Raw genomic sequence first — 20,903 nt, forward strand, 5'->3', positions numbered from 1 at the left:
AGGAAGGACTTATGCATAATGAAATCGCAATCGCGAGCACTTAGTAGGTTGCTAATTGCCACGAAACAATTCTGCCACACAAGTTTGTCAACAGCTCACTCTTTTAACTGCATACAGGGTGTCTGGAAGAAACGTACATGTTTGTTTTTGGCTACCTTTGATATGCAAAGGATTCCTCAAATTGAAAGGACGCTCAAGAATAGAACTGTGTCAGTGTACGTATTCTGAGGTACAGGTTCACGACTCTACAGTTTCTCTCATGTGGCGCAAACGGGATGATCAGTATACTAGAAGAAAGGAGGTATGAAGTTAACTATTTTTTTTTGTAACTCCGTAATTTAGCACTCTCACATAAGCGCCGTTGCTTGTGTGCGACGTCAAATATTTAGGTATTTGCTCCCACTAGGGTTTTAGTAGCCCAAGAAAATTTCTAGAAACTTTCTATGCTTCACCTTTCTTTTCGGATGTAACTTGTTGATCTTTTTTTTTGTCTATAATCAATTAACTAAGCGGAGTAAACGCCGTGCATATCCGTTACATCACGGAGAGCTCCTGGGGCAAATTGTTGGTTGGTTATAGTGCTCTTCGGAGCAGTGGTGGTAGCGTTCGCAGACAGACAGACAGACAGACAGACAGACAGACAGACAGACAAAGAACTTTATTAGCAAGGTCCTGAGACGCTTTGCCCTAGGGCAGAGCTGTGGGCTGCTCCCACGTGGGGACTGGTAGGCCGAGCCTAACCGCCGCATCGTGGGCTCTCTGGACAGCCCAAGTTTGACGTGCATATTCTGAGCTCCGGATGGCAGAGCTCCATTCTTGTTCTGTGATGCGATTGGGTCCCTGTAACGAGGGGCATCGCCAGAGCATGTGTGCGAGATTGCTAACAGCCCCACAGTCGGGGCAAATAGAATTACGAGTTAAGTGTAGGAGACCTCGTAGTAGCAACTACGAGTGCTCGTAAACTATACAAGGAACCAGCCACTTGTTCACTCTTCCAAGCTGATACATCTCCGTCACCAGAGAATATGGCGAGCATTTTGCACGTTCAGAATTGTGCTCCTCGTGAAAAAAAAAAGGAACGGTTAAACGCAGGACGTGTGGGCAACGATGAATGGGAACAAGTACATTCGGCAAGCTTTGTCCTTCGCCAAAGGCGACCGATGGAAGTTCACGAGACGATCCGTCTCCCCGGCCTTCACTGCGTTGAAGATGCGAAAGGTGAGAGTGCGTGTTCCCATGTTTATAGTGCGTGCGTGCGTGTGTGCGTGTGCGCGTGTGTGCGTGTGTGCGTGTGTGTGTGCGTGTGTGTGATTTCTTTTTCGAGGTAGGGTGGGTTCGCGTGCGCTTGCAATATCATGTTGATGTGGCTGTTCTGTGTTCGTGGAAGGTACGTGTGTATCTTATTTTGTGTTTGCGTAGGTGTATTTGTAGGTGTACATGTTTTCTTTTTCCTGTTTCTGTGCGACTAAGGCGTGAAAGGTGAGAGCACGTGCTCCCATGTATATAAATTGTGCCTCTGCTCGACTGTCTGATTTTTTTAAAAATTTTTTTGGGGGGGTGGGTGGGTGTGTGTGCTTTTGGTATGCGATTGAGTGTCGATTGCCATTGGTGTTTGCGGTTTCATTTACGAGTTTCTCGTGCGGGTGCATGTTTTCTGGTCTTAAGATTGACGCCACTTGTAGATGGTGGGCGAAATGACCAAGACTGTGGAGCGCTTCCTGGACCTGCTGGAAGCGCGATGCCGTGAAGCGGTCGATGGAGAAGCCAATGTGTACCCGCTACTCGGGTCCCTCGCTTTCGACGTCGTGGCTGAGACAGCGTGCGGTCTCTACCTCGACGTGCAGCACAAGCCCAACGACCAGTACTTCTACTCGGCCAGGTCTTTCATGCTCAACGTCGTCGAAAACGCTTACCAGAGGACTGGGCGTGAGTACACGGGCACGAGAAAAGTATTTGCACGGGCCACGGCAAAACCATAAATAAGGCAATGCCGGCTAATATGGGTTGGGCCTCTTTTGGTGTCAGAGAAGCGCAGAGCAAAATTAGTTTTCGAGAACGACTCAGGAACACGTATCGAAATAAACGCGCTGCTAAAGAGACACGTGGATGCATGGACACAAAATAGAGGAAGAGGTCGAGAAAGTGGGCCACCATGTACATGGTAATTGAAAGCGTAAATTCACAACCAGGAGTCACCAAACAGGAAGTGAGAGTAACAAAGAGAGCGAATTGGATGCAAATGAAAACAAAAAGGCCATGGAAATTTATAAGAAGGACAAGAAAGAAATTAGAAGGGAAGATTTGTGCGATAACGTAAGGAGAAGTGCTTGCTATTTGACGCTCGAGCTCTTTGCCTCCGGACGAAAACATACCGGAGCAAATATTCGCAACAAGGTGAGTCATGCATATGCTGCCACAAAAATCCGGGCACCACTGAGCACATCCTAATTCAAGGCGAAGGGTTTCACCCGTTGAGGCCCGGGGCTAACGTAAACCTTTCAGAAGCCATTGGATTTAAAGTGGACGGAAGCTTCAACTGGTAAGCGGTCGAGTTAAGCAAGGGACATTCATAGTATTGATGGGAAACAAAGCAGGGAAGAGGATCCCACTGCTTGATTCCCACTGCCACCCGGGCGCCAATGGTTGAAATTGGCACAAAGGCTTAGCGTTCGTCGTTCTTCAGGGGTGATACGCTTGGGTTAAGGAGCCTGCGCTATAAATCCCCGTCGAAACCCTCATGCGGGCAAAAATGGAAGTTGGGGCCTCTCCCATGGCGCCAATTCTCCATGTGGTGCCCGAAACTCATCTACTGAGGTGGGGACGCCTTCGAATTGGGGACAACCACCCGCAGCGGTGGCCTAGAGGTAGAGCATCCGCCTCGTATGACGAAGGCACAGAGTTCAAATCCCGGTGCCGCTGCACACCCACCGGCCTTTTCTAATGGGTAGAGCTGTTCCCTGGCCTGGTGATCGGCTTCTCGTGTGGGTTCACATCTCGAAAGGGGACTCAAAAGAAAATTTCCGAGTTGTCTCTGAGTAACTCAGTTACTGAACTGAGTTATTTGCTGCTTACGAGCTGGTTGCGTCATCTCTCGGGTCTGGTACCGGCACTGTCTTGTCGGCTGCAGCGGAACGTAATTCTATTTGACATGAAGCATAGTGACTGAATGGGGCATCTGTCATGCTCGAAGACTGGCCACCATAATTCACTCTGAGACACAGCCTCAGTAAAATCTCGAAAATTCGCTCCACATGCATGGCTCTTAGGAATGTTCCCGCTTTTGTGGCTCCACTGAAGGTGACTGGTGGGTCCTCTGATACATATCACCCAGATTGCGAGGTTCACAACTTCAGATGTAAACGAGAAAATCGAAAACAAAGACACTGTTGAGCGACGAGGGGTCCCGCGATTTGCTGAAATTGTAAAGTGAAGAACCGAATAGCTGGAAAGCGAGAAAACAAATGAAAATTCAAGCTCTCGCGAGGTATTTAAAAAGACCTCATTGCATGTTGTATCCTCTTGGATAATCAGAGTAAGATAATAAAGAACGTTTCTCGCATGTATACACATAGTACCGCATAGAAACACATTTCTTTAGGGAAAGGAAGCTTCTCTGCGTGTAGAGAACCAGTCAATTTTTTTACGCAAAAAACATTCGTCTGCTCTAAAAGCTGCTGTGTACTGACTTTTTCCAGAACTTGTTGTATACAACGCCTTCTGGGACAACACTTTCTCTGGCACGCTCATGTATGCATGATAGCGTCAGAACACTTTGAGCGCAAAACTGTACAGTATGGACGTAAGTCTGCGACCGGGTTATCACTTTAATTCTCAATTGCAACTCAGCACAGCTTTCGAAAATTATATTCGTGTGAAACAAGACTGAAATATTTCACTCACAAGCCCAATGTTATCCTTGACAAATCCCCACAAGCTGACTGTATCGTTTTAGACGTTTCTAAAGCTTTCGATAAAATGTGTCACCAACTCCTGCTGTCAAAACTCTGCTTTCTTAACATGCAGACAAAACTTCTAACATGGAACATGTTATATAAACACTTCGTTGGCACACTTCGTTGGCTCAGTGACACCAAACTCTTCGGCTGAACACGAGGTAGTGGGTTCTATACCTAGCCGGCGGCAGCTGCGTATCGGCGGCAGCGGAATGCAAAATCGGTCGTATGCATAAACAACAGCGTAGGTTCAACACTCTCACGTGGCCTAAATTACACCCGCACGCACCCTTCAATGCGTAGTGCCACATAATGCACTGTACAGTTAAGCCATTTTACTTCACCTCCCCCAAATTAAGAAAATAGGGAAAGTTTTGTGGCGATATATTTTTTACAGATTTTTAAGTCCACAACCAATATTCATTTTGATTCTTTTAAATTTTTACATATTTTTGATCGAGTTAGGTGGTGGCTAGTTATCTGCATTGATAACCTAATCGTTTCTGTAACTTCACCGGATATATTTGGGCCCTCTTTTTCCGCCCTTATCTACCACGCGCTTTCTTTTAGTTTTTTTTATAAAACAAAACAATTATTCATTGTTGATTCTTGATTGCTGCAGTCGAGAGCGGATTGGACTCATTAGTGCCGCTTTTATTTACATACGCGACATTTATTTATCCACCACATCTTTTGGCAGGACTACGAAGGTATCGTTGTGGTTCATACTAAGGAGATTGAGCTTTGCTATCTATAGGCGATATATGAGTTCTTTTTAGAATGAACGAAAACAGACTTATCGTGTATACAATGCAGAATGACGCAAAATTTAAGCTTTCCTCTGTCTGAGCCCAAAAGAGATATTACTACCCTCTCTGCAAGTTGTTAGGCTGACAGGATCGCAAGTTTTACCCTGTCGAAATGTTCAGAATTCACATTATGCTGAGTTACAATAATAAGGCTGTCTTAAACGCCGTAGTGAACTATCTGCAGCTGTGGCTTAAAGGGTGTGGATATTTCCGTGCTTGAAAAGGTTTACGGTTTACGTGTTCTTTTCGTTTGGTTTAGAATATAGCAAATTGGGGCGGGGGGAGGGGGCGCTGTCTTGCGGTATTGTAATTGAACGTAGCGTCACACGACGGTTCCACTAATGCATGTGCTTTCGGCTACTTCTTTGTGGAACACTGGAAGGGTAAGGTTGTTACGCATGGCATTCGACGAGAAACCGTCTATCGCAGTTAGTATACATTGCTTGTGTCATTCCGGTAATGTCGGCGGAAAAGTGAAAAAATTGGATTTAAACAAAAAATATTCTTGCTGTCTCCCTTTGTCACGGCGCAGAGTTCTTTTCAAAGGTGAAGGCCATCTTGTCTGTCACGTGCATGCTCGAGCTGCAATTCGGCAGTGAACCCCTCACGGCCCTGGCGCGGAAGGCAGAGCCCATCGCCGCTCTGAGGGCACGGGATCAAAGCGTAAGTCCGGCTTTCCGAGTCACACGAACACGCAAACGTGCGTAGTCAAACGGGAGGGCTTTTAGCGATTGCTTTTACGCGATTTACTAATGCAACAGCATTGTCTGCTTCATTACGAGACCCGCCGTGGTTGCTCAGTGGCTATGGTGTTGGGCTGCTGAGCACGAGGTCGCGGGATCGAATCCCGGCCACGGCGGCCGCATTTCGATGGGGGCGAAATGCGAAAACACCCTTGTGCTTAGATTTAGGTGCACGTTAAAGAACCCCAGGTGGTCAAAATTTCCGGAGTCCTCCACTACGGCGTGCCTCATAATCAGAAAGTGGTTTTGGCACCTAAAACCCCAAATATTATTATTATTATTCATTACGCGGGAGTCTTACGTTGTCGACCACGGCCTGACCGACAGGTGGTACCAAAAATGGCCGACGGCCCTAAAAGTAAAAACACGTCAGCAAAAAAAAAACAATTCTCCGATTGGCTTCAAATTTGTCGGGCACGGTTCTGTAAGCAAGGTAAATTACAGCCTTCGAAAAGAAAATTAGGCAAATTAGGCAAGCGCCACTGTGGCTTCATGGCTATAGTTGACTAAAGATGTGCTTTGTGCGTGCGTCCTTGCACAGATCACGTCACTGCCACCGTGAATGCGTCCCACGTGTCACTTGCACTGCGGATTTAATCGGTGCCGTCTCTACTGCGATGCACTCTCGACGCCAAATCATAAGTGTGTAAAATGAGCTGTACTAGTGTGCGCGTCGTTGCACGTGTCACGTCACTGCACACGTCACTGCACACGTCACTGCACACGTCACTGCACACGTCACTGCACGCGTCGCCGCACGCATCACCACACGCGTAACAGCATCCGTGACGTCACTGACTCTTGCACGTCACTTTCACTTCGCATTTCATTGGTGTCGTGTCTACTGCACTGCACTCCGAAGCGCCTGCCTCAGCGGCAACTTTGCAACATGGTCGCCCATGGAAGCAGGCTTCAGAAGACGAAGCAAGGGAACACAAAGAAGCGGGCATAGTCGCGACAGACCTGCTATTAAGGCATAAAATAAAATTAATCATTGTGCAGCAAAACGGTCCGAATGTTTCCAGTGTATGACCAACGTATATATGCAAACACACACATCGATTGAACAGAAAGAACTTTAATGCATGTGGAAAACATCAATCTAAAACATTTCACCTAAGCAATTATATTGCTTTCAAATACCCGCAAGTAAGCAGTCTTAAGCGTCTATGCTTATTATTATCCTTTTAGGCGATATTGAAAATCCAACAAAGCAATTGCAACTCCCTCAAGCTGGGATCGGATGGGTAGCGCGAAAAAAGCATAACTTAACATTAAATAACAAATGCTTGGTCGATAAGCCGGGAACATCTAGGTACTTTTCCGGAAATATTGATCAGTCCGACAGTGCGATAACGTGAGTAGTCGCCATAGAAGCTTGATACTGGTACGGGACAACATGCAATATGATCTATGTTAGTGCTTGTTAATGCTGATCTGTGTTAAGGTCTCACAAGCGGCAACCATTGGTTAGGTCTGATGATAGAAAGCTCCTCTAAATGCACTGGTTTGGTGCAGAGCGAAATACACCATTGCTTGCTCTAAGCGACGGCTGCTTCGCCAAGTTCCCATTCATTCATTCATTCATTCATTCATTCATTCATTCATTCATTCATTCATTCATTCATTCATTCATTCATTCACTTTTTTTTCGTTCTTTCTTTTCTTCGTTTTTCTTTATTTCTCTTTTTAAAGCTGGCGCGTCAAGATGTTCTCCAGAGTCTTTTGAATGCTAAAGTGCCCCAGGAACTCCTCGGATTGAGCGAATTTCGTGAGCGAGTCGACGACAAAGGCGAGTAACAACGATTCACAAACTTGTTCTTATTCCTTCTATGTTTATGTTCCCGCCATCGTTCTGTCAATTCAAGCAACTCATCTGATCAGGCAAGACCTGTATATAGGGGAACTAACACCTCAAGCTTCTATCAAAATGTTTCTCTCTCTTGAATTCTATCCCTACGCAACTCAAACGTAGTTTCAGGAGCACACGCCCAGGATCTATGCTAAAGTGTGGTGCAAAAAAAAAGCTAGACTTGCCTTAGCGCGAGACTGCGATTGTTTATCACATTTGGGGATTCCCTGCGGCATGAAACACTATTATTGTATCGGAAGATTATAGTAATGGTATCCTGTATACTATACACGGGTGTCTTTGTTTAAAATGTATCCAGTTGTCACAGGTGATTTAGGGGCCCTGTAAGTGGGCATTTTTTTAGAGAAAGGAATCGTCAGTCCGCTTTCAATCATATTTACTGAACTTCACGCGAGAAGTCACTAACCTTAAGTTCTTTCGCAGAAAGGCACAGAGATATTCCTGAACTACAGTTCCTTTTTTCCGGCGTGCTAGTCTGCGCTGGTAAAATGGGGTGGGTAAATAAAGGAGCGATGATCAATTATGAATAATAGAAGGAGGCGCGCATATACAAGAATTTTGTGTCATTTCTCGAATCTGGCCTCGTGCGCTGTAAGAAATGCTAGTGCTGCATTTATAACGAGGCAAATGACCCAAAACAAGTTCATAAGATAGCGGTTTGTTCGCTTCCGTTTTTGTCGCAAGTGCGCAGGAAAAATGCAACACATGTGCGGAAGTGTTTCTGGCAACTGACAGATTTCACTACTTCGACCAGCCTCACTGTATAATCTACGAGGTGTCCATAGCGCCTCCCGTACGCGACATCTAGGCGAATCTGGTGCGCCACATTTATTTCGATGTGTTTGCGCGTGTGAAGCGGATGGCACTTCATTTATGGGCCCCTTATATGCAAACGCCGGTGGCGTCGATTTGGCTTGAGAGCAGAGAGAGAGAGAGAAGAAGCATTTATTTAGCCCGATAGTTACGTAAGGCCGGGATACATTGCCCTACTAGATGGCCAGCGTGTCAAGCCTACTATGGCTATGGCTATGGCTATGGTTATGGCTATGGCTATGGATACTATGGATATGGCTACCTCATAGGCGAGCTTGATGACCCGGTCTTGGATGCCCATGTCCGAGTTGCACAGGAGGGTCTCGCAGGCATCTGGAATCAGGATTTCCCCTAATTCTGGATGGAAGTGGGGGACCTTCCTTCCATCCCCAGAGAATATGGCGGAGGGTATACCTCTCTCATCGCACATTACGCAATCAGGAAAAAATTGTGAAGGAAACATACGGGAGAGAAATACCGGGTTAAGGATGGAGTTTGTTTGGAATCTCCTCCAGACTGCTCTTTAGTGAGCTTATTACGTGGGGGAGGAAACCTCCTTCGTCCAAGGCGGCAACGGTGGGTTAGATCGTGAAATTAAATTACGCTATCCTTGGCTCTCCCCAGAGTGGAGGTGCCCACCGCCCCGCCGACTAATCCTCACGCTGTCTGGTGGGCCGCCTAGTTTCCAGGGTTGCCAGAATGCGCCGGTACCCAAATGAATTCTATATCCCTGCAGTGAAAAAACGCGTGTTCACCCGCATGGGTTTACCATTATGCCGTAACTTGTATTATAAGAACACAGCGAATGAGCTCCGTGTGCAGAAGTGCCGGAATTGCAGCTGTGGTTTCAAAACTATTTGCTATTGCGAAGGCATTATGTATCCTGTTACGCGAAAATGCGCCTGCGTCGGCGCGACCTAAGGGCAGTGCGAAAAATGGACGACGGCGCAAAGAGTAAGAACACGTCGAAAGGGGCTGAGATTGACGTCGATTTTTTTCTTGGGAGATCCTGTAAACGATGTAAATTAATAGAAAATTTTGTAAATTTCTGTCTGGGTGGAAACCAAACCCGGGCCTCCATGTTGCGAAATGAGCACGCTTCCCCTGACGTCATGGCGGCGCCATGGTTCCGGCTGACTAGAGAGGTGTGCCTATATAGTGCGTGCATCGTTGCACACGTCACGCCGCAGCCATCTAGCAGGCTAAGGTTGTGGCCTATAGGGCGATGCTCATTGGACATGCAACAGCACAGCGAATGGGGAGCAGTTGCTGTCGTCACGTCATGAGTATATAACACGAGCGCGTTCACAGGGATTGCGAGGTTTACAAATTGTACAGTGCTTTCGTATTCCCGCACTTGAGCAGTCTTGAGTGGCTGTGCGGAATGTTTTTTTTCCCCTCCAAGCTTCGCACTTTTCACCGCTGCTTATCCAGAGCCGCCGTATGCAATGAAGGACGCCAGACCACGATCCCTTCAGTTTCGTTGCCCCGTGCTCAAGAGGAACAGAGATATATGATCGTAAATATAGTAAGGTCAACCAGAAAGCATTGTCCAGTTTGCTATCTCGTACTGGGGGGCGAGGATAAATGGCGAGACAGTACGTTAGCACGTGACTGTTAATCTACATTAGCACCTGAGCATTAGCAGATTTGCACCAAAGACATGACATGTCAAACATGACATGACATGACGTGACAAGCTAGAACTTTTAGCCGTTGTGATGTCGGAGAAGCCTGCTCGTCTCGCGTGCCAGAGACCCGAATTCGTTTCTCACCAAGACGGAAACGTACCAGTTTTTTTTTCAAAGTCATTGTTTATTTTGTCTGCAGGAACCTCCCGGAGAAATCTGACGTCAATCCGAGAATTTTCGGCGTATTTTTACTCTTTGCGCTGTCGGTAACTTTTTGGGCCCTCTTTCGGCCCCACCGACGGATTTTCGCGCAATGCGGCATATAATGCATTCGCGATAAAACACGCTGAAGTGTATATCCATTAGCACCGGCAGTTCTGCGAAGAGTGCACACAATATTTTTCTGCTGACAATTGGTACGGCCACCTTTAGATCTACTGTACACGAAATAATGATGGTTCAAAGGACACAAACACCGACTTCAGTGTGTTGAATGCATTCACTGCACTTTGATCAGATGTATAGTGTGCTTCTTGTTTAAATGCACTAGAAATACCGTCCATTAGCCCTCAACCACAGTTTAAACCTTTGTGGCGAGTCATCTTGCGTTCGCACGGGGACGTGTTGCGTGCACTATTTGTTTCGATTACATCGTCACGGTTCCAAAACTGGCCTTTAAATAAACGTAACGTACTGTATAAAATTTCACATCCCTCAGTCCAGGCCGTGCCCCTCAACAGTGATCAATCTAAGTTTTACGCACACTTATTTAATGTCATATTCTGAGTTCGCTAAACAATAAAATAATTGACACCCACTTTGGGAGGGTCTAAGGGTGCGAGTTGTTGCCCCATTTGGAAAATTACTCAGTTGGCAGGGTGTAAGTTATATTGCTACGTACTTTTCTGTCAGAAGCGCTAATTCTATGATAGCGCGCGCATGCCGTTAGTGATGTAAACGCAACGTGAACGACACGATAACTAAAGAAACTACGAGCAATCTTTTCATGACCATTGTTGTTGGGGAACACGATCAGTCCGAAATTTCTGAGAGTGCTGTACTCATTAATTGTTACAAATCCTTTCGTCGTTATTTCTTAAGGGCACTTCTTGATGCCGCTGAGACACGTTGCAACCAACACCGCCACCGTACTAGTTGCTGGGTAAGTAGACAATGCTCGGCACCGCCAATCCTGCCTGTCTGTTTCTAAAGCAACCTAAACATACATATTTCAGCTTCTCTGTGACATGAAGGGTCACCCTGAAGAGGAATATTTAATTAAGTTCTCATCTGCATATTACGCGCCTGCGACAACACAACAGTCACTGAGAACTCAACGTGAATGGGGCGGCGCCTTCGTAAGCCGGAAAAGGCGCGAAAAACAAAATATAGGTATCGAATGAACGTGAAGTTTACTGCGATGTCATTAATTTGGCAGCCACTAATCGAGTCTATCATATTCGCTGTGACGTCGTGCAATTGACAAAGCCTTATGGAGCCTAGTTAAGTATGCACCTATAAAAAGAAGGTATCAGCTCCACAGGCTTCAAATGAATTATTATGCAATTTTGAGCGGTGCTGCCCCAAAGAGAAAGAGAAAACATACCTAGGCTAGCAAGTTTGGCAGAGGTAATAAATGTCGCGGCCAGCAATCTCTCCAATTATTATTCTGAGAGGTACAAAAAACAAGCCAATTTGCTCAAAGCCTAATTAGAGAATTTTCGTTAATTAGTCGAATATGCATATGATTTGTTTGTGCAAGTAATGTGAGTCTCTTCGGGTAGACCAACTCATAGAGTAGAATTATGCTATCTGCCACAGAGAATCTTTAAAAACCCGGTATACCTGCTCCGGACCCGCGCCAGTTGCACTTCTCTCGTCAAAGAGGCAGGATGTGTGTCGAGTGAGCTCATGAACAATAGTTTGAAATGTTGTGAAAGCGGTCTCAATCATCGAACCAGGACCTGAGAGAGGTGCGACGTAACGCTAACGCGTTCCTCTCTCATTTACCGCTAAATGGTGACTGTATTTTGATTAAACGGCTCGCGCGTAGAAGGTTGGAAGGTCTTCAGTGACGCACATGGTGTTTTGAGGCGAGAAGCAATGGAGCCAAACAAAGCACTTCTACGTTCTGCTCAAGCGGCCGTAATCGAATCGGAATAAAGTATGAAGGCTGTGTGAAAGCTCTCGCATAACATAGATAATCATCCTAATAGGACTCTGTCGGGCGTCTTACTTTAATGTATATCTTGGCCCAAGGGTGTAGTACATATGCTGTCGCGGACAGAATATTACGGACCATGAAATCTAAGAAAAAGCTGAATATCTCCGCAAACTCACAACGCAATCTGGTATTTGCATTTTGAACCTCGACTAGAATATGCTAACAACGTTGTCGTGAGCAATTTTACTGGTTACTGCTAAAGGCTGCTCGGGAATTGAACGTTTTCGGAGATACCGTGGTCCATTTTATTCTGTCCGCGACTGTACATATAAATACTCTTTTCTTTACATTTGCTGTATTTAATTCGACCTCATCTCTTGTATGTTTTTCGTTTTAAACATGTGCCTCTCCTGACCCGATCAGTCTTATTGCATAATAACAGCCTTCCATACGAGTTTGAAGATGGGGCACGTTTTCAGTAATGCCCGCAGTTTTGAAGTTCTAGAATCATAGCCGCAATATGATACCTGGTTCGTTGGTCCATCTTTGTCTTATCCCAATCTTCGCCTTTCTCGGTGTAAAAGGTTCGAGACCGTGTCAGCTATCGCATCGACCTGCGTCTTTTGTCTGGCCAAGTACCCCGAGATCCAGGAGAAGGTCAGGGAAGAAGTGATCGCCGCCTACGAGAAACATGTGAGCGAAGAATTTCTCTCATCGTGCGAAATTGGACGGTTCACCTTACACACACTGCACCGGCAATAATCGAGTGACACATGCGTTCTATCAGTTTTACGCGGATGGCGTTTGGCACCAATGGCTGTGATAAGTAACTAGATATAGAAGACACACCGCCTTTATACAACAGTCCAATAGTGACCTGGATACTTACATATACTGCACATTTGCTTTGTTTAAGAAAAGATAGAGTTTTTGCTTGCTTGTGTCCAGCTATTCATTACCACATGCAGAAAACCAGATAAGCGGCGACGTGAGCAGCGCCACAGATAGTCCATGTGCTGTTGTTGAGCCCAATCAGGTCGGGCCAAACTGTTAATTGCCTTAATGCACTGTGTGCGACTAACTGTCTGGGGCCAGTGTGTCGGTGACAGAATAACGATGGGTGTTTGCAGTGGTGGTTTTGTCGTCTTTGCCTGCGATCAAATATCATCAAACAAATGACAATCTTTAATTTTATGTTCCGAAATGCTCCACCAGATAACTGTCCAAGCTGATGCTATCGTCCACATCCGCGGTATGCCGCTATTCCCTTAAGTGCGATGAATATCGAAGCACGCAGGCTAAGCTATTTGTATGGGCGCCTTTCAAGGATGTGCTTCTCGCAGTTCAAGAAAGTTTAGTGAATCACTTTTTGCACGATGCTATAGGTAAAATCCAAGATTGATACCAAAAGTTAGGGAAGTGCGTCATTATTTCAAATACACCGATGAAGTCCAGAATGCGATAGCGAAATAATGAGCTACTCCATGCGGAGATAAGCGTTTGTCGAAATGTTTAGGTCCTAATCAGACAGCTGTCGTACACCGAAATTGAAGCGGTAAAAATTCCTGACCCGATTCAGCTAGTGTACACCGGTGGGGGAACTCGCTAAAACGGAGTGAAACGCAGGTCGAACGGCAACACCCAGGCAAAGGAGATATAAGCATGTCTTCTTTTGATTGCACATGTTTTTGAAGAGAAATAAGAGGTGCAACTTTCCCTGAAATACACACACTGTTCTTATAAAAGCCTGTTTCAAAATACCAATTATTAAGACGAGAGGCCTAAGTGACTCATTGCGCGGCGACCTTGAAGAAAAAAAAACGTGGCGTCTGGCCAAATGGTACATAAAATAACACGTGCCCTTCTCCGAGCGAGCGGCGGCTGGAGAGGGAAACGATCGGCGCGCGCAGACAGAAACCCAGGCGTTGCGTCGCTGACGTCACTCGGTAGCGATGGCGGTTGTGGCGACAGTCGACTGCGAAGCGAGAGAGACGACGATGAAGGATGCTCGCCCGAGGCCTAGCGGACTGATCACCCGACCACTTGCTAGCTCCTTGCGGTGTCCTGCCATTACACGCTGCGACTGCTGACCCTTCCCACAACCTACTTTCTTCCCCTCCTTACTTCTCTTTTTTGTCCATATCTCCCCCTCACTCCCATGCTGAGCCGTGCTCCCTCGTGGGTAGCAGAAAATGGCGCCATTTTATCCTTCCTCCGAATCCCTGCATAGCGGATTGCGCCGTGGGCCTCGGAAATACGCTACGGCCTCGGATGCTCGCCAAGCGAGAAACGAGGCGTGACGTGGTGAAGCGGCGGTAGCAAGGCGTTCGATCGCGAGTGCTTCTTCCCCGTGCTGAGAGCATTCAACTTACTAATTGTGTCCGGCTTTCGTTGCGCGTTCGTAAGGCTTACCGGCGACAAGCATGCTGCAGCTTTCGGCAGTGAATTAAGTGCCCGCATGCGTCGTTGAGGAGGTCGACCTAGAAGCGCCGCACGTGTACCTCACACTGCGACTAGCTATGTCATGCAATAAGTCTGACGCTTCCTACCGTGTAACTATATGCACTCAACAAGTGTGCAGCAGGCTTTCGCCTTTAAGTGTGACAGGAGCGTAACATGCTGCCGAGATTTTTATGATGCACTACATTCCCGCCGTAGTATTGATCGCACGGCCTATAATCACGGACCTGTCGTGTTCTGCCTCTTGCAGGGTGGGTTCACTTACGACGCCATCAACGACCTAAGCTACACAAAGCAAACCATCGACGAGACTATGCGGCTCTACCCACCGGTCATCGCGTAAGTAAACCAAACAGATCGATGCCGGTAAGGCAAATATGAAGAGGCCGAACTGGATATTATTCGTTGTGAGTAGCGAGTAAGCAAACGAGGACCAACGAAAAAACGCAGGATGACCGCTGTGGGTCAACTTAAGCTTCATTCAGAAACTTTCAGAAATACGAGAACCTCGATAGACATTAAGAGAAATGTTTCTATTGGTATCAATGCTGGCGCATTTTATCACATCTTTTTCTCAATGAACCGTTCGTTGGCAGATAGCGCTCATCCTGAGTTCTTTCTTAGACCCTGTCTTAGACACGACTGATATCTGCGGCAGAGGAGCCAAGCGACCACTGCACTAACCTTAACGCACAACAATATTGCGATTGATGTTTCCAAGCACTTTATGCATTTTTCTTTAGCAAATAGCTGGAAGTTGACAAGAAATAAAAGAACACGCGAGGTCGCAACCTTGGCATTCACCCACATTTCTACTGACGTTGTACGGTGGCGCATGCTCCTAACCGAACTATGCATTCAAAGCACAACTGATCTACGCCGTCCAAGTGGACGTAGACGGCCCATGCTTCAGACATTGCACTGTAGCAGACATCTACGAAATTGCACGGGACGCTCCATGCGAAACCACTCAAATACGCTACAACACAGTTTGAGTAAAATTAGTCAAAAGAAACCAGTATTTTTTTTTTGCAAGAATAGATAACCACATTGCCCTTCACAAGAGAAAAAGAAAGCTTGTAGGGTATGGCGACAACTCAGTTCATGTGCTTTGCAGCCGACAAAAGCAAAAAAAAAAAACATGGAGGTACTTATACTGTCGTACTACTTTTAGGCATTATTGTTACCAACTTCCCATTTAAGATAACTTAAGTATTATTTCTTGTTTTTCTTTTTATGCGGTGGTTCACTGCCAATAATTTACTTCCTTCATGGTGCCCGAAGCTGTACTGATCAGTTTTTTTTTTTACTCTATTTAATTGCTACACATAGGTACCCACAAGTTTCTTTATAACCATATTCATTTGTTTATGACGTGCCCAATATGCTTCTGGGTTTAAAGTGCAGGTGGTTCGTTTTTCCTTAATTTTATTTTTCCCGACTCCTGCTGCTAGCTTCACATCAAGGAAGGCGTCCTGCGACTACCACTACAAGGATATGATTATTCCGAAGGATGTCAGCATCATGGCCTGCACTGAGCAAATACACAGGGACCCTCGATTCTGGGACCGGCCGGAGGAGTTCGACCCTGACAGGCAAGTGTCTTACATTTCATCTCATCGCTTTCTTTTTCGGTGAAGCAGTGATAGTCTCTCGCATTTTTCCACACAGATCGCAATTTATATGCGAGCGCGAAGACAAAAAGCTTCCTATTCTTTCGCCTCCTCAACAAATTTTTAACCGTCATGGAATATACATTTCTTTTGGGAGAATATGCATTTATTATATCTAAACAAATGTAGAGCGGATAAATTATTCGCAAAACTGGCATACTAAATTTAGCTATTTAGATGTCATTAAGCCCTGAGATGTGGCCATTATACCGGAGCGAAAAAAACTGAACAACCTTGCGACATTAGCTACGCCATGTAATGTCTTTCAATGGTGTTTCGTTAAATGATGTCTCTAAATATGGCGGCATAAATGTTGATATAGAGCAAATTGTCATTCATATTTTTTTAAAGCTGGAGGTAAACAGCGTTATATAGACCTTCCGTGATCATATATCTTTATTTATAAAAATACTGCAGGACCAAATGGCAAAAGCAGGGCGGCGGGGGGACATACAATGCACGGTACAACAATAAACAATAGTGAAAATAGCAATAAAAAATAATGAAAGGCAAAATGACAAATTGCTACGAGCACCAAAAATAACGCAACAGAAAAAAAAAATGGCTGTGGCTTAGCTAAGGTTAAGCCCAGGACGCGAAGCATACTAGCCTTTATTTTAGTTCTTGAACCACTGTTTAGCCTGGTGAACTGCTGTTGCTTGGCTATATTTGGTTCGGCTAGACGAAGAAACAACTCATGCGTTACTCTGCTTCGCCTTCAAGAGTGGAACGCGACAGCGTTCCCGTCGACTCGCCAAGGGGTGTAAGACAATGGGCTAAGGCGCAGCGACTACGCGCCCCGCATTGGACGCGGTGAGCGTCGAGCAACGCAGCGTTCGGCGCGGCAACGAAATGTGCGCCTGAGCAAGCGACGCACGCCTGAGCCTTAGAAACAGCTCGTTTCTAAGGCAACACCGCATTCACTAGAGGCGCTTTTGTATCGCTTTGAAGCATCGTACTCGTGGCTCAGTGGTAGCGTCTCCGTCTCACACTCCTGAGACCCTGGTTCGATTGCCACCCAGCTCATCTTGCAAGAGTTGAGCCAAAGCCACCTAGAAACAAGCGCAGCTGCTTATATACCGCCGCGACGCCGCGAGTGACGGCGCGAGTTGGAGCCCCGTTTCTCCTCTGTCATGACGTCACGGTGTCACGTGGTATGGCATGGGGTCAAAGGTCATTGAAGGCGACACCGCCGCGCCTGAGGAGCTGGGTTGAGCTCTCGTAATATGCTTCGCATAAAATATGCATGGCTCTGCTATCGCAAACCCCCGGGACTACCGGAGCTAGGGGAAGGTCAGTAAAGTAGTACCAAACCGCACACAAGACGCACTAGTGGGGGCAACGCGTCCCTATGGTTCTTATTAGACTCTTGCGCGCATAAAGACTGGACGTCGAATGAAGAAGGGACACACAACATGCGCACAACATGCGTCCCTATGGCGTCCGCCGAAACGCTGTTTCACATGGCGCGATTCGGGCTAAAGAAATGGTTCGGCCGCGCACGCCGCAGAGCGATTTTCGTTCACAGCTTTCGCACGCGTTTCCGGCCGCGCGATTTCCGTCGCAGAGAGGCGCAAGGCCGCCTCCTCGGGAGCTCACGAAGTATCCATGCCTGCACCGTTAAATAAAAACTAAATGGAAACCACTCAAACATTCGAATTTTCCTATTACTAATCGAGAATAGAATAGGTACACCATTTTCTAACGTTTAAGAGTGTTGACACTTTCCAACAGCTAGCAGATACGGTGAGTGAGGCGACACACAACACCGCAAGTATGATCCTGCGGCTTGTGCGGAGTCGGCGGGGTGGTTCCGCTTCATCATGATCATCACCATCATGATCATCACCATCATCACCTTGGTTACGCCCACTGCAGGGCAAAGGCCTCTCCCTAACTTCTCCAGCTACCCCGGTCATGTGCTAATTGTGGCCATGTTGTCCCTGCAAAGTTCTTAATCTCATCCACCCACCTAACTTTCTGCTGCCCCCTGCTACGCTTCCCTTCCCTTGGAATCCAGTCCGTAACCCATAATGACCATAGGTTATCTTCCCTTCTCATTACATGTCCTGCCCATGCCCATTTTTTTTCTAGATTTCAACTGAGATGTGATTAATTGGCGTTTGTTCTCTCACCCACTCTACTCTTTTTTTTATCCCTTAACGTTACGTTTAGTACACTCTAGTTCCGTTTTTGCTGTGGAAGCCACAACTTCTTTCCTGGTTGAGCATTTGCTTTTGCAGAAGAACAATCTATTATTGAGTGTGCATGTATAAGCAGCTGGCGACATTTGTAGCGATGGAGAGGTTCACGACGGTGGCGATCAAGTGGTTACGTGCCTTATGTTGAAGCGGCGTCCTTCTCCCGACCTGGATAGCGTGCAGCTTCTCCTTTTAAATGAATTTTGTAAGTGGAAGAAAAAAAATGTTTATGAAGCCGCAAACACTGCTATTAAAACGTAGCTAAATTTGGCGCACGGCATTGCTCCACAGAGCTACCAACGCGCGGTAAAACAGGAACGCGCCTATTTTGACGGCGCTTTGTTTCGTCACACGTTGCCCCACCCACATCGCGCCGGTTCGTGCTACTCAGCGACGGTGCGACCAACTTGTTGGAATCCATTCGCGTGGAGCCCACTAGGTCGCGGCGGTCGCTGAGCGATCAAATTCGCTGTGTCGCTGGCTGAAAATTGCGCCATGTGAAGCAGCCTAGAAGCGTCTACTACGGCGTCCGCGAGTAGACGCGGACGCCGTAGTAGACGCCGCGGTTGTCTCCGCTCTGTACGGAGCGACGGGCAAGGAGGACATCGAGGCATTCTACACTCTAAGAACAGTTTACACCCTTTGGCTTGCCCCTTCTGCCACACAACGATAATCGTCATCTGTCTTGATGCGTTTCCTTTCTTTATTGCTGTGAGCCCAAAACTTTCCAGCAACGAACGGAACGCGCGTTATCAGCATAGAACAGTTTAACCCTTTAGAGTACCTCTACAGATAACGCGCATGCCGTTTGTTGCTGGAAAGTTCCGGGCTCGCAGTGATAAAGAAAGGAAACGCATCAAGGCAGATGACGATTATCGTTGTGTGGCAGAAGGGGCACGCCAAAGGGTGTAAACTGTTCTTAGAGTGTAAGAGTGTGTATACATGCGTATGACGTGACAATAGCGCAGAAACCACAACATATATTTTTCTAGCGCGTCGCAGTACACGCAGAGGTAAATGCGAACGTGGTTGGACTATTCCAGGCCTTTGTCGTTGAACATACCATAAGAAAGATGAATGTATGTGCGTGATGGAAAAGACAGCTGCAGCATTGCTGAAGTAAAGGCAGGAAACATACAAATTAAAAGGCATTACGTTCCATGTCAATGGGGATTTTTTTAAGGTTCATTGGTTATATTATGCGAACTAGGAATCCTTAATGGTCTACAGTAAACGCTTAACGAAGGTGATAACGAGTTTGGTGGCACCAGCTGCCACCCCGTTTCAAAGCGGAGGCTCATATCTCTCAGTCAATCCATCTATTTCCATCTTTAGAGTCCCATTCCGGAATATACCACCGACCGGTCCATACCCCCTGCTTGCCCACTTATCCATCCATCCATCCATTGTGTCAGCATGAAATGATCAGTGGGGAAACGTTCTAGAATACTGTGATTCGCCTTCTGTTTCTTGCAGGTTCTCTCCGGAGCAAAAGGCGTCCAGGCATCCCTTAGCATTCCAGCCTTTCGGAGCGGGCGCCCGTAACTGCATCGGCATGAGGCTGGCTCAGGTCGAGATGACTCTCATTGTTGCCAAACTTGTCTACAGGTTCCGGCTGCACTTGGGTTCCAGACACGCAAATGTGAGCGATGCATGGGCTTGGACACGAATATATGGCGTTTTTTAAGTGTTCAGAGTGCCCGAGCTGCTGTTGATGATAGAACCTAGATGCGCATGTAGCCTACAAGCTATCACTAAAGACTACAGCGTGCAGCTGCATATACAGATATGCAGTTACCTCAACATGTTAATACGAGATTCGAAAGAACTTGGCATTTTTGGGCACATTGTGGAAGACATGTGTGCCGATAGAGGGAAGCACACAAGAGAAAGAAGAGAAACGAAGACAAAGCGAAGTACGGCGGGTGTTTCCCTCCAGTTTTCTCATTCTTCTTATTGTTAGTGTCTCTATGTTACGGCACACTGGTGCATTTAACATGTTTGCTTGTGAATAGCAACAGTGGAGGTTTCTGCAGAACGAAAAGGTGAAGGGTGGAATCGCCGCTACCTGTGCGTTTGAAACGGCATACTTATGCTTTTTCCCGGACATCTGGAAGGAAGGTGGGCGAGTGCTTTCCTCGCGCCTTTCGCGCACAACGACACTACTCTGGCGAATGATGTGGAAACAGAGTAAATAGGCCTTGTGGAAGCTATAGAGATAGCCATAAAAGATGCAAAACATCGGCAAAAGTATTTTTTAGGGTCTTACGCACGATTTTTTCCTGTTTCAACAAGCGGAACACTCTGACAGCTGTGACATATATGACATTTTTATACAATTTTACCGGTATTTTGTGCCAGCTAAACCTGTAAAAAGACTGTTGCGTGGCTGGGTGATGAATTACAGGCCTATACAGGAAAGTTTTGTCGATTTATGTGCGCTTAAATCGCCAATTGGAAGGTGAAGGCCCCATTAATGTCTCATTAGCGTTTCCTAATTTATTGATCCGAAAGTATCAAACGGCCCATCGAGCGAAAAAAAGCGCCATCTGTAACAGCGAAACGGCACCTAAATTCCGATTG

The 20,903-nt window shown here is 46.5% G+C and overlaps 2 protein-coding genes across 5 annotated transcripts in view; one reads left to right on the top strand and one right to left on the bottom strand.

Annotated features, from left to right (window-relative positions):
- The window catches only part of LOC135911357 (uncharacterized), a 371,373-nt gene that overhangs the window by 222,355 nt on the left and 128,115 nt on the right, over nucleotides 1-20,903 (bottom strand). For 2 of the 4 annotated variants that reach the window (XR_011507992.1, XR_011507985.1), the window contains exons 4-5: nucleotides 12,514-12,666; nucleotides 8,308-8,524 (exon numbers count right to left, since the gene is read on the bottom strand). The gene's annotated coding sequence lies outside the window, so the exon portion shown is untranslated. Of the gene's footprint in view, nucleotides 1-8,307; nucleotides 8,525-12,513; nucleotides 12,667-20,903 lie in introns of those variants that run through there. The other 2 variants (XR_011507986.1, XR_011507987.1) reach the window with 2 other exon arrangements.
- LOC135911338 (cytochrome P450 3A5-like) overlaps nucleotides 1-20,903 on the top strand; it is a 40,986-nt gene that overhangs the window by 15,839 nt on the left and 4,244 nt on the right. Inside the window, exons 5-13 of the mRNA XM_065443568.2 lie at nucleotides 1,093-1,218; nucleotides 1,683-1,926; nucleotides 5,295-5,425; nucleotides 7,201-7,297; nucleotides 10,924-10,984; nucleotides 12,571-12,679; nucleotides 14,697-14,785; nucleotides 15,901-16,041; nucleotides 19,797-19,962. Of these exons, the coding sequence (XP_065299640.2) occupies nucleotides 1,093-1,218; nucleotides 1,683-1,926; nucleotides 5,295-5,425; nucleotides 7,201-7,297; nucleotides 10,924-10,984; nucleotides 12,571-12,679; nucleotides 14,697-14,785; nucleotides 15,901-16,041; nucleotides 19,797-19,962 (1,164 nt within the window). The remainder of the gene's footprint in view (nucleotides 1-1,092; nucleotides 1,219-1,682; nucleotides 1,927-5,294; nucleotides 5,426-7,200; nucleotides 7,298-10,923; nucleotides 10,985-12,570; nucleotides 12,680-14,696; nucleotides 14,786-15,900; nucleotides 16,042-19,796; nucleotides 19,963-20,903) is intronic.

The sequence above is a fragment of the Dermacentor albipictus genome, chromosome 8 (genome assembly GCF_038994185.2).
Source record: "Dermacentor albipictus isolate Rhodes 1998 colony chromosome 8, USDA_Dalb.pri_finalv2, whole genome shotgun sequence".
Lineage (NCBI taxonomy): Eukaryota > Metazoa > Arthropoda > Arachnida > Ixodida > Ixodidae > Dermacentor > Dermacentor albipictus.